Source organism: Humulus lupulus, chromosome 1 (genome assembly GCF_963169125.1).
Source record: "Humulus lupulus chromosome 1, drHumLupu1.1, whole genome shotgun sequence".
Taxonomy (NCBI): Eukaryota; Viridiplantae; Streptophyta; class Magnoliopsida; order Rosales; family Cannabaceae; genus Humulus; species Humulus lupulus.
In genome coordinates, this window is record NC_084793.1 from 21,822,343 (window position 1) to 21,835,180 (window position 12,838).

At 33.9% G+C, this 12,838-nt stretch overlaps 1 protein-coding gene across 1 annotated transcript; it reads left to right on the forward strand.

The window, feature by feature from the left end:
- The first annotated feature begins 6,890 nt into the window (after positions 1 to 6,890).
- LOC133788843 (uncharacterized) lies at positions 6,891 to 9,943 on the forward strand. Its single transcript, XM_062226465.1, has 5 exons — positions 6,891 to 7,193; positions 7,299 to 7,376; positions 7,470 to 7,545; positions 9,425 to 9,498; positions 9,595 to 9,943. The coding sequence occupies exons 1-5, from the start codon at positions 7,083 to 7,085 to the stop codon at positions 9,664 to 9,666; spliced, it is 411 nt and encodes a 136-aa protein (XP_062082449.1). The 5' UTR covers positions 6,891 to 7,082; the 3' UTR covers positions 9,667 to 9,943.
- The last annotated feature ends 2,895 nt before the right edge of the window (positions 9,944 to 12,838 follow it).

Here is a 12,838-nt window from a genome sequence, read left to right on the forward strand (position 1 = left end):
TCTATTCAACAATTACTTCTCAGAGAACCCACGTTATAATGATTAGATGTTTCATCGTTGATTTAGAATGTCTCGAACTTTATTTCTTTGTATTGCTAATATTGTGATAGGTCAGGACAACTATTTTGTGCATAGAAGGGATGGCATGGACAAACTTGGGCTATCTAGTCTTCAAAAAATCTGTAACGACTCGAATTTGCTAATAAGGCTTAGTGTAACGCCCTGGATAGCCAAGACCGTTACACTGTGTGTTTGTAAAGTGCCAGACTTGCTAGTCAAGTCTATTAGTTAAAAGCGTGTCTACGAAACTGTAAAGGAACTAGGGTTTAAGATATTTTGGTCTCAAAAGCTATATTTTCATTAAGAAACATTGTTCACTAACACGGGATCCCAAAAATATTAGTTTAAAGGCCGTTTACAAAAGTTACAAGGTTCAAATACATAAACCAGCCATACTAAGGCAAAACAAGCAGTTAGGTAATCCCTGTCCTGACTCACTCCTCGACCATGGCGATCGAACAGCTGGCTATGTACATTTCACCTCGGAGCTCTCCACCTCAAGCTTGGTCCAGCTTGCCCTTGCCTTTACCTGCACCACGTAGCACCCGTGAGCCAAGGCCCAGTAAGAAAACACAACAACCACAAAGCATAAGCAATTAGCAACAAGTCAGTATCTCACATCGCATTACGTAATCTCAACCATGTCATCAATCGGTATAATCAGGCATTTCAAATAATAAGCATATCAATTCACGTCATTTACAGTTTACAAATGATAACTAGGGCTGGCGCCCTCAGGTTGCCCCCTCTGTTATCCCGTTGTCTTTGGCTACCAGTGGCCAATCTGCGCCCTGTGCGCTAATATCATGTACAACACTCTTAGGCCGCTTTTACATGTCCCATGGCGTAATACCATCATTGACACGATACAATTCTCGGGAGCACATAGTCCCATCCCAAACATACAACCGGGTACAATTTTCTTACTTTTAGCTTTCAGATGAATTAGCTATGGGCGACACTCCTTGAGCGCGATCCGATCCTCGAGTCCTAGCTAGACACCTAGTCACAACCATAAGGAAAGACACCATTACAACCTTAAATGAGTTTCTAAGCCAAGTTCTAGTACTTGGAACATTGAACTTCACCAAATATAGTAAAAGACTCAACCCCGAGCACCTTAGGTTAAATTTCCAAGCCTAAAATCTTAAAATCCCAAAATCCCTTAAGCGCCGCGGCATAGGCCACCCATGCCGCGGCATGGCCCCCAAACAGAACCTCCAAAGGCTCAAAAGCAGGTAAGGGCCACGGCATTGCTTGGGCCATGCCGCGGCCCGCCCTTCTTCTTCAGCATGCAACCATTTCGAAGGGCCGCGGCTCACCAAAAACCATGCCGCGGCTCGACCCTTCGAACTCAGAAAAAACCACCATTTTCAATCCCTAAACCTCACCTTAAGCCACCCCAAAGCCCCTAACTCAAAACCAATTAATATTAACAACATTAGAATGATTAAAACAACGTAATCCAACTAGAAATCCAGCCTAAGACTCACTAAAATCCCAATTCTAATTTCTGAAATTTCAAACCCACAGAACTCAAAACCAGCCATGAAAACTCTCAAATTCAACCATCAAACTTTAAATTAAACCTTACCTCAGCTGTAGAATCAATTCTCCAAGAGTCCCCTGACCTATCTTCAAAGTTTCAAGCCTCAATCCCACCTTAAATTCCAAAAACCACAGACATTTAAAATTCAGCCATTTTCTTTGAATTCCTAACCTTAGAAACAAAAATTCAATACTTACCTTAGCACTAGCTCAGACCTTGATCAGTTCCTGAGCTAATCCTCCTATTTATTCCCTTCAATTCCCAAAAACACAGCTCAATTCCAGCTATTTCCTCTCAAATTCAGAAGTTCTTCCTTAGCCAAGAGAAAAGAGAGAGAGAAGGAAAGTTAAGGTCGGTTTACACTTTTCTATCTAGCATTTTCCTAAGTCTTCCAAGTATACCCTTAGTTTATTAAACTAATCCCAAACCTCGGGGTGTCGGAAGCGTCCCCGAGGCCAAAACGGTAAAATCCCCCAATAATCTCGCCTAGACATCCTAACCTCAAATATATCTCCAATTATTTATTTTCATCACCCGATAGTCCAAACCACTACTCGATACCTAAAATACCCCTGACTTGTCCAAAGTCAATTATAATGCCTCGTTGTGACTTTTCCTGCTACCTAGCCCTAGGATCGCCTTGAGTCGCCGGCTGCAGATTTATCCACATCATAATGTGGTTTTCGCATATATCACATATCATATTACCACATAATATAATCAATTATCATATAAGCACCATTAAACATATAATAACTCATTAAATCACAGTTATTCCAGTAATGCCCTCCTGGCACACTAATCAAGGCCCTTAAGCCTTATTAGTGAATTTGGGTCGTTACACTTAGGGCCTTGATTAGCGTGCCTGGATGGCAATAAGTGATTTATTGTGCTAATATGTGAACTTTGTGTGAGTATGTGATTAGAGATGCATGTTTAGTTGAATTAAATATGCATGTGGGCCTCGTTTGGATATTAGGGGCATGTTTGTAATTTTAGCCCGTTGAGGGCATACATGTGATAAATGCGATATACTTGTGTTATATCTGTGTTGCACAATCCGAGACAGTCCTAGGGAGCTGTTAGTTAGAAAGTCACAACGGGGTCGAAAATCTGACTCGGGGTGAGTCGAGGGGTATTTCGGGTATTAGATGTTTTATGGGGTTATCGAGTTATGGAAATAAATATTTGGAGATATATTTGAGGTTAGAATGTTTAGGAGGGAATATTGGGGAAATTTACCATTTTGCCCTCGGGGACGTTTTTGGCACCCCGAGCTTTGAGGTAACCTTAGAAGCTTAAGTTGAATAAAACAAAGTTAAGGAAAAATTCAAAACTTAGGAATCGACCCACCCACTCTATCTCTCTCTTATCTTCTTCCTTGAAAGCTTGGAGGTTCTTCTTGTGAAAACTACTTGGAAACTAAGAATCAAGTTAGAACTTTGGAGGCTAGGAGATTGGAGCTTAGGAGATCAACTCAGAGACTCAATTAAACAAGAGTAAGCTTTTAAATTATTTGAATTATGCTTGAATTTCTGCTGGTGTGTTAAGAGTTTTGCATGTTGGAGAGATGAAGATTCATCCTTGAGTTTGATGAGGCTTTGAGCTGGAATTCTTGTTAGGTTTTGTTGCTGAATCCTTGGTATAACTTCTGGGATGATTAAACTAGGTTGATTTTGGGGTAAATTGGATGTGTTGTCGTGGCAAAAATGGAGGATTTTTATGGGTTCGAAGGGTCGGGCCGCGACATTGTTCTTGCTGAGCCATGACCCTCCGAAGCATTTTGGTGGTCAGGAAGGAGGGCGGGCCGCGGCATGCCCTAGCTTGGGCCACAGCGTGCTTGCCCTGTTTTGGGGTTGCTCTCAGGTTTGGGGGCGGGCTGCAGCATGGCCTCATGGGGCCGCGACTCTTAGTGCAATTTTGGGCTTTAAGGTGTGTTTAGGCTTGGGAACTCAAAGGTTAAGGCTCGGGATGAATTTTATCACCCGAATTGATAGAATTCAAGGTCCCGGAGATTAGAATTATGACCCAAAGCTATTTAAGGGATTAGGACTTGATGGATGGATATTGTTGGTGCGTTGTGACTAGGGTTTCAGCGAGGCTCTGACTAGAGGACTGTGCTCGGGACATCGGTGCTTGGAAAGCTTGAGACACAGGTCAGAAAGCTGCTGTACCCGTAGAGCTTGTGTTGCAGGGCACAACCCTATATGATTGTGTTGCAGGGCGTAGCCTTTTAATTGAGTTTATTCATGTTTAAGTATATGCTTAGTTATGCTATGTGTGCATATATGTGAATGAACGGCTAGAGTCGGGAACGGCGAAGGCCGGGAACTGCGAAGGCCGAGAGCGGCAAGGCCGAGAACGGCAAGGGGCCAGGAGTAGCGTTTAGCATGTGGAGTGCGAGTTGCCAGGGTGAGACCCTTTAGGATACTTATATCCTCACGGTGCGGACCGCGAACCCAGGGCCTGGTAAAGCGCCTGGGATGGCATAGCCGTATGTGGTTAGCTTAATGATGGCTTATTTATATGTTAAGTGTTTAATATGCATGTGTTATCTGCTTGTGAGGGTTTTCTTGCTGGGCTTCGGCTCATGGGTGCTCTATGGTGCAGGTAAAGGCAAGGAGAAGGCCGACCAACCATGAGTACGGAGAGCATGAAGCGGCGCGTACATGTTTGGCCTACCTGACTGCCACAACCAGGGGTATTTTGGGAGATGATTGTACTAAACCCAGATTTTGTCGTTTAGCCGACTTTAGTTATACTTTTGAGTTGTGAATATTTTTAAACAGTATTTGGGTTCCCAAATGTTTAATGCTTTATGATTTTCGGTAATTGGAACTATTTTATCATAGCTTATGACTCTGTTTATGGTTTATTTACACTTTTGTCTTAAAACCTCGATTAGCGAGTTAAAAGCACATTTTAAACTCACTTAGTAACGACTCTAAGAAAGTAAGGCGTTACAAAATCACTATTGTATTTCGAATGTCAACATATGGCGTCCCAACAGATGCTGTCGATGAGTACATAAAAATAGGAGAGTCTACTACTATTGAAAGTTTGAAGAGAATTTGTTGTGCAATTGTGGAGGATTTTGGTAACGCTAATGACGTTTCTAGGCTACTTCATGTCGGTAAAGAATGTGGTTTTCTAGGAATGTTAGGCAGTCTAGACTGCATGCACTGGAAGTGGAAAAATTGTCCAACAACTTAGGTAGGACAAATATGCTAGTCGAAGTGGGCACCCAATTATTATTCTTGAACTTGTAGCTGATTATGACCTTTGGACATGACCTGCACATTTTGGTTTACCAGGTTCCAATAACGACATTAATGTGTTGGAGGCATCCCATCTCTTTTCCAATCTCACTTCAGGCATTGCTCATTCAGCTCATTATGTTATTCAAGGAAAATAATATAACATGAGTTATTGTTTAGCTGATGGTATATATCCAAAATTGTCTACTCTTGTACAAACTATCCATGATCCACGGGGCACTAAAAAGAAATATTTTGCCATGAAACAAGAATCATGTCAGAAAGATGTAGAACGTGCATTTGAAGTTCTTCAATCGCGTTTTGCAATTGTTGTTAGACCATCATGTTTTTGGAACAAACATGTGTTACATGATATAATGACTGCGTGCATTATTATGCACAATATGATAATCGAAGATGAATGTGATTTTAATGCACCAATCAATGAATGAATGGAAGCGCTATTACCAAATATTGAGGTATTAGATAAAAAGATCAATTTTGAAGAATTTCTTAATCGATACAATTAGATCAAAGATAGAGAAGTTCACTTTGCACTTCGAGATGCACTAATTGATCATTTGTGGGAGGAATATGCTAATTTATAAAATTAATGTTGTACTTTTCATCTTTTTTAATTTAGATGTAATGTTTAATTTTTTTTAAATGTAATGTTTAATTTTTATATTCTAGCAATTTAAGTTAAGTCTATTAATATTTTTTTTACTTGTTATAAAATTATTATTACTTAATTATATATGTTAATGTTAATGTATAAAATTAATATTTATTAAATGGTTAAATTATTTATATGATTAAAAAGAATAAAAAAAGATTTTTTTAAAATAGTAATCGAAGATGAAATAGTAATTTAAAATGAAAAAAAAAAGGGATAAAGTTGATTCAAAATGAAATTATGGATGTAGATGTCCTTAATCAACACTTCTTTTCCAATTATAGAGAATATTTAGTTGGATAATAAATTATTCAAAATAATACATTTGTCCAAAAAAAAAAAAAACACATTGTAGCCAATTTTTATCAAAATATGCACAAGCACAAGTTCCAACCATTGGATTCGACTTTCTAACATAACAACTAAATCTAATGGCTCATCACAAACCTCAAAAATAAATAATAATAATAATAACAAAAGTAATTAGAAAATGGAATAACTTAGTAAAATTTTTTAATATGTCACCATAATTTACTATTCAAATATATGACAATTTCAATTTTTTAGACAAAAATACCCCTAACATCGAAATTGCATCGAAAAAGTATCGTTTGGGATAATAATCAAGTTTTCATGATTGCATCGAAATAGCATCGATGTACCATCGATTTGGCATCGAAACACCATCGGCATCGATGTACCATCAATTTTGCATCGAAATACTATCAATTTTGCATCGAAACACCATCCATGTACCATCGATTTTACATCGAAACACCATCTATGTACCATTGATTTTACATCGAAACAACATCGATTTTGCATTGAAAAAACCTCGTTTTGGCAAAAAAAAAATCAACTTTTTATAATTGCATCGAAAGAACATCTAAACACCATCGATTTTGCATCGAAAAATCGATGGTACATTGATGATGTTTCGATACAATCATGAAAACTTGATTTTTATCCAAAACGATATTTTTTCGATGCAAAATCGATGGTGTTTCGATGCAAAATGAATGGTACATCAATGCCGATGGTGTTTCGATGCAAAATCGATAGTATTTCGATGATATTTCGATTCAAAATCGATAGTATTTTGATGCAAAATCGATGGTACATGCTATTTTGATGCAATCATGAAAACTTGATTATTATCCCAAATGATATTTTTTTGATGCAATTTCGATATTAGGGGTATTTTTATCTAAAAATTTGAAATTATCATATATATATATATATATATATTTGGGATAAGAAATTATCATCACATATTAAAAAAATTTAATAAGTTATTATGCATGTAATATGAAATTTGCTAAAGAAAGTTAAAAAAGAGAGGGGTATAGGTATACTATACGCGGCTCGTGTTAGACACAGGAAATAGTAGAACCAACCAGAGTACTACTGGAGATTATTCCAACCAGAGTCAGCAAGTCTCATCCAATTACCTTCCTAAACTTGCCCTCTGTTTCTCTATTTAGCGCTGCTTAAGGAGTAGAACCAGAAAACGTACTCGAGCTAGAAGAAGATAAAGAAGATGAGGATGTGGGACGACGCCTCCACCACCAACAACGACAACAATGTACCCAACGCCGACCAAGATTCTTACCTTAATTTTGATTTCTTCTCATCCATTTCCAAACCCAAGGTTCACCTTCTTTTTTTCTATCGAATTGAAGTTATGTTATTTGAAGACAACAAGGAAAGAATTAATTTTTTTATTATTATTTTTGGAATGTGAATGGATATAAAGGATTATTACAAGATATTGGAAGTGGGTTATGATGCTACGGACGATGCGATTCGATCAAACTACATACGCCTTGCCCTGGTTTGTCTTTTTCTTTCTCCTAAACTTGCCCCACTTTAATCGGTTGCCCTCTTTTTTATTTATTATTATTATTTGTGTTTGAGTATTGTGCAGAAATGGCACCCGGATAAGCAGAAGGACCTGGACAGTTCCACTTCCAGATTTCAGGAAATAAACGAGGCTTATCAAGGTTGGTTTATGTTTCTTTTTTCCATTCCTGTGTTTGCTGGTCCACACTGATTGTTGAGGTTTATTATACCATTTCATGGTTGTTTTTTATTTTGGTGTAGCTGCTAATAGGTAGAAGATATGAAGAAGCAAAGCAAAGTTTTTATTTTGGTGTTTGAAAGATGCTGCATGTTTACTGTGAGTAGCATCTGTAGAAATTTTGTAGGTGCTTTGTTAAACTGAGTTAGTTTCAGTACGTTACATATAGATGATGACAAATTATTGTAGCTATTTTGTCTGATACAACATTCATTCATTCATCCTTTTGAGAGCCAGAGTGGCCCTACACTACTGTTTTTTTCTATGTTGGGGAAGGGAATTTGAACTTGGTACCTATTCTTTGTGAAAGAAGAAGTGAAGTATCACTATGCTATGTCTATGACCACGGTTCTACAGTACTATTGCTCTTCCTAATTTTCTATTTCGACTAGATCCTTTATAGTTCATGCTTACCAATTATGAGGAGATTGTTTCTTTGTGGCCTGGTCATTTTTATTTGCCCTGACATTAATTTTTTAAGTCAAGGTTTTACCATAGATTATTGAATCATTTTGGTCAGCTAGGATTATGTAAGTATCAGTAGATGTGCTCTGAGTAGGGTACTATCAGGAAATTATAGGGGAATCATTTCGAGTTCTGGTTTTGTAATGAGAATGATCATGTGTAAACCACACGTAGCTTTTCAAAATGTTGTGTAAAAGTAGTTTTTGACCTGCAGATGATGCGATAGTAAGTTGAAGCTATGATCACAAACTACTTGTATAGAAGTATACTATGATTCATACATCATTGTTTGCCATGTATTATTACACGAGTATCATTTAGCTATTGAATATAGTGACATTAATACACATCCTAGTATTATAAACAGATTCTTTTACCTCTGGAATATGTAAATAATCAATTTGGAATGATTGAGGCTGATTCACCAAAATGAATTCACATCCATTGTTTCTGATATGAGTTGGATATGCTTGTATACCATGATTCTAGGGTCCTCGATCACATTGAATTGATGCTCGCCATTGTTGGTTTGGGGTTTTAAAGTTCTTCAAAGTAGGGATTAGATACTTGGAGTCTTGGATTTCTCTTTATGATCAAATGAATGCAATATAGTAAATAGATTACCTTTACTCATCCATATGAATGTGACAGTAGTTTTCTGTCCACATTGAAATCCATGATCTGTTGGTTATGTAGTTAAATACTTGAACTCATTATTTGTATAAAAAGATCTTAGCCAACAATAATAGATTAGTGTAATCATTCCAAAGCCACCTAATCAACTCTCACTTAACATTGGTGCTTATATTGAGAGCTTAAAGTCCAGGAGGGGTAGCTCAAACGATTTGGCATGTGCTTTCTCTCAGAAGATTCGAGTTTCGAGTCCCTCTTAGGTACCTATGTAGCATTTTTTTAGTTTCTTGCTCCTCAAATATTGTAGTTTGTAGGTTAAGGCGAGAAGTGCAGTTACATTGCGAGCTTAAATGTGTGAATACTGTGCCCTTTTTCTGGATAAGACTCATAAGAAGAGGATCTAAAGACATGTGGTAGGCTTATTGAGGGAGTAGTGATGATTTGCAATTGAAGGCCATGTTCTTAAAGCTACTTGGCTCATCATATCAATTATCAACATGAAATGATAATAGACTGATGAGCTTAGTTGTAAGGCCATTATATTTGTTTTATTTCTATGTTTTTCAAGGTGCATATCTGCATGTATCTATCTATTCGTGTATGATGTAAATCATGTGTTTCACATGTTTGGATTCAGAATTTGAGTTTGAATTCATAGGAATATTAATTGAACTAATGTGTCTCGTTTTTAACTTGTCAAACAGTTTTGAGTGATCCTGTAAAGAGGTTAGAATATGACAAGAATGGAATGCAGTATGTCTATGATTACAATATAATTGTAAGAGTCTATTCCTCAGCTCAAATCCTCTTCATATGCCGATTCTCTCCAAGATGGTCTTCTAATCTTTCATTCATTTGTTGGCTGCACCTGCAGGAGTATCTCAACCGTTACAAGGGTCTTATATTGACGTGCAATGGTCTTGGAATAAAGCATTCAATCTGGTAAAGAGATATCACTTTAGGTAGAATTTTGGTTAGTGCATCACTGCATTTCTTCATAATATCTGTTGAAGCTGCAAGTGGTACCATTGAGGACAAGGACCTGTGGTGGTCTGTGGGTTACTGTAGGCTTATATGCTCATGTATAAATAGAAGCAAATATAGGCCTTTTGGAGGACTGTGATTATATACTTTTCTCCTTTTGTTTATGAAACGGTTGAAGGGGATTTTAGTTAAACCTCTCTATATATTAATATAAATGTATACTCACAAATTTATGTTGAGACTTTTTGTCGGGTAGTTTATGAAGTTTGATGCCGTGGTCATTTATTGAGTGTGAACCAGAGAAAAACCTCTACTTTTGACTCAATTATCTCTGTTTCTTTGCTCAGATAATTGTGTCTGGCAATTTCTCCTTTCATATATTAGATAACTCATTTGTTTCTGTTCAACTGTTGGGCGGTGAGTTAAAACTGCATTAAAGCTGTACGACTGTGTTGTACCACACTATTCGATCTTTAGTTGGGAAAAGAAGAATATAACTGAAGAGAAAATAATTTATTTCATTTTATTTTTTGTTGACTCTTATTTTAACACATTACAATAACTATTATAATGGAATAATTTTTCAATTATTTTAGTGAAATGGTTATTTGTCCACGAGTAGAAGGAACTGCTTTTATTTTATTAAATTTTTAATGTATTTATATTACATTTGATTTTATTCTCATATTTTTTATTACGCCCAAATGATTTTCCTATTATTAGAGAGGATTATATATCTTAAAAGTTGTTGGTGTTGTGTTTACTAATCCTTATTTTATGTTTTTTTTTTCTTTCTATAATGTTGATGGAACTAAGCCATATTGTTTATTGTTATTTCTTATGCATTTTGTGTTAATATCAGTATGACTTTTTATTTGCGTGTTTACATGCTGTATATTTATTTTGATTCTATATATTTTTATTCATATGTATTAACTTGTTGGTTCAGTAGTTAATTGGATCTTAAACTCTTAAGTTTGTTTTTTTTATTGTTTAATGGTCATAGGCCATGAACTCTTCTGTTTATTTCATTATATTATACTTGGTATACAAATCTAAGCTTAATTAATAAAAATATATGTACAACGAAATCTCTATTTGTATAATGATCTTTCCAAACAAATATCATTGTAGTAAACGTAGATTGTGGTCATTCTGTGTATGTTGTTGTCAATTTGTATTTATGGTATTCATTCAAGAGGTAGGTTCATGTTATCAGTGTATATGTTCATATTTTATTAAAAATAAATATTAGAATGGCCATAAATGTATAGGTTACTGTTATCTTTTGTTATTGTTTGTATTGTTGTTCAATGATGACATTCTTTGTTTTTCAGATTGTTTTCTCAAAATATATTGCGTATTTAACTGTAAAATGTGAGACTAATCGATTGATTATTATTATTATTTTTTAATATGTATATCTACAAATAACATTTTAGTTCATTGTAATTTTTTTCATTAGCCATGAAATTTTTGCTTATCTTTTGAAGTATTGCAAAGGTATACAGTTTTTTTTATTTATATACATATATATCTTTTATATAAAAATGTGTAGATAACAAAAATTCGTAGTTTTAACAGTTTTTTATTTTTTTTTGTTAACTTTAATGGAATATTTTTATATTTAACAGAATATTCTTATATTTAATGGTAGATTGTAAACATGACTTAAACTTAAATAAAATTAAATAAACAAATAATTAAATAAATTAAAATAAGATATTTTTGAGATATTTTACAATAATAATTATTTAAAAATAATAAAACCATACATTTTTTAACTTAAATAAAATTTAATTAAACTTAAACTTAATATTATATTAAACATATAATATGTAATATTTTTTTGTCTTGTCAAATTCAAAAACTAGAACAAATGTAAACTTAAACAAAAATTAATTAATCAGTTCATTAAAATAGAATATTTTAAAGATATTTTATGATAATTTAAATAATTAAATCATACTTTTTTAAAAATAATAAAAGCATACATATTATTTTTTTTGTCTTATAAATTTGTGCGATAGTTTGTTTTTTGTCAAGTGATTGAAGCTCTTTTTCTTCATCAAATTCACCAAAGAACATTACAAGATACATTAGAAACTAAAAATAGTTTATGTATATTTACTACTGTCACTTTTTTCTATTCTTATTTTATTTCTATTATTAATTTCTTTTTTAAATATTATTGTATTTTATATATAAACTTAAACAAATGCATACATATTTTTAAATTAATTAAAGTATGATATTTTTAAGATATTTTATGATAATTTAAATAATTAAATCATATTTATTTATAAATAATAAAGGCATACATATCATTTTTTTTATCTTATAAATTTGTGTGATGGTTTATTTTTTATCAAGTGATTTTAGCTACTTTTCTTCATCAAATTCACCCAAGGACATTGAGAGATACATTAGAAACTAAAAATAGTTTATGCACATATACTACTATCTACACTATGACTTTTTCTATTCTTATTTTATTTCTATTATTAATTTCTTATTAAATATTATTGTATTTTATATATATGTCATGTAGTCATGTAAATATATATATATATATGTTAACGTTATGTTTAAATGTCATATATGCAGAGATTATTGATATAAATATTTATATATACTATAAAATTATAATTCATTCTATTATATATATATATTTAAAATAAAAACATGGAACCAATTTTTATTAAAATTATAGACAATGTTTATAACTTTAAAACTAAGCAAACGTGCATTGCACGTTGCTTCTGCCTAGTATATATATATATATATATATATGGGTTTTTATAAAACATTTAAAAAAAATCAAGAATATTAATAATTTTTTTAAAAATATGGAAATCTAATTAAAAAGTTTCCCAATATGAAAAATTATAATTAGAATGAGTGCAAAAAATGATAAAATTCACGATAAAAAAAAATCAACACCATACCTCTTCATTTCCTTTCCGCCGATCACCCACCTTCTGCAATTCCTTGCTGCCGATGAAGAATTTTCTCCAGTTCTCCATCATTTTGTTGACGTCGAAACTACAATTTTTTTACGATTGGAAGATTTTTCCAATGATAAGAACTGCATTCTCCAAGATCACCATCTAAATTCCTCTTTCTTGATTAGA

Bases quoted from the DNA above. Each gene is read 5' to 3' on its own strand.
- LOC133788843 (XM_062226465.1), top strand. From the start codon at position 7,083: ATGAGGATGTGGGACGACGCCTCCACCACCAACAACGACAACAATGTA. The intron at 7,194-7,298 runs GTTCACCTTCTT...ATGGATATAAAG, and splicing joins CATCCATTTCCAAACCCAAG to GATTATTACAAGATATTGGA. The intron at 7,377-7,469 runs GTTTGTCTTTTT...AGTATTGTGCAG, and splicing joins ACTACATACGCCTTGCCCTG to AAATGGCACCCGGATAAGCA.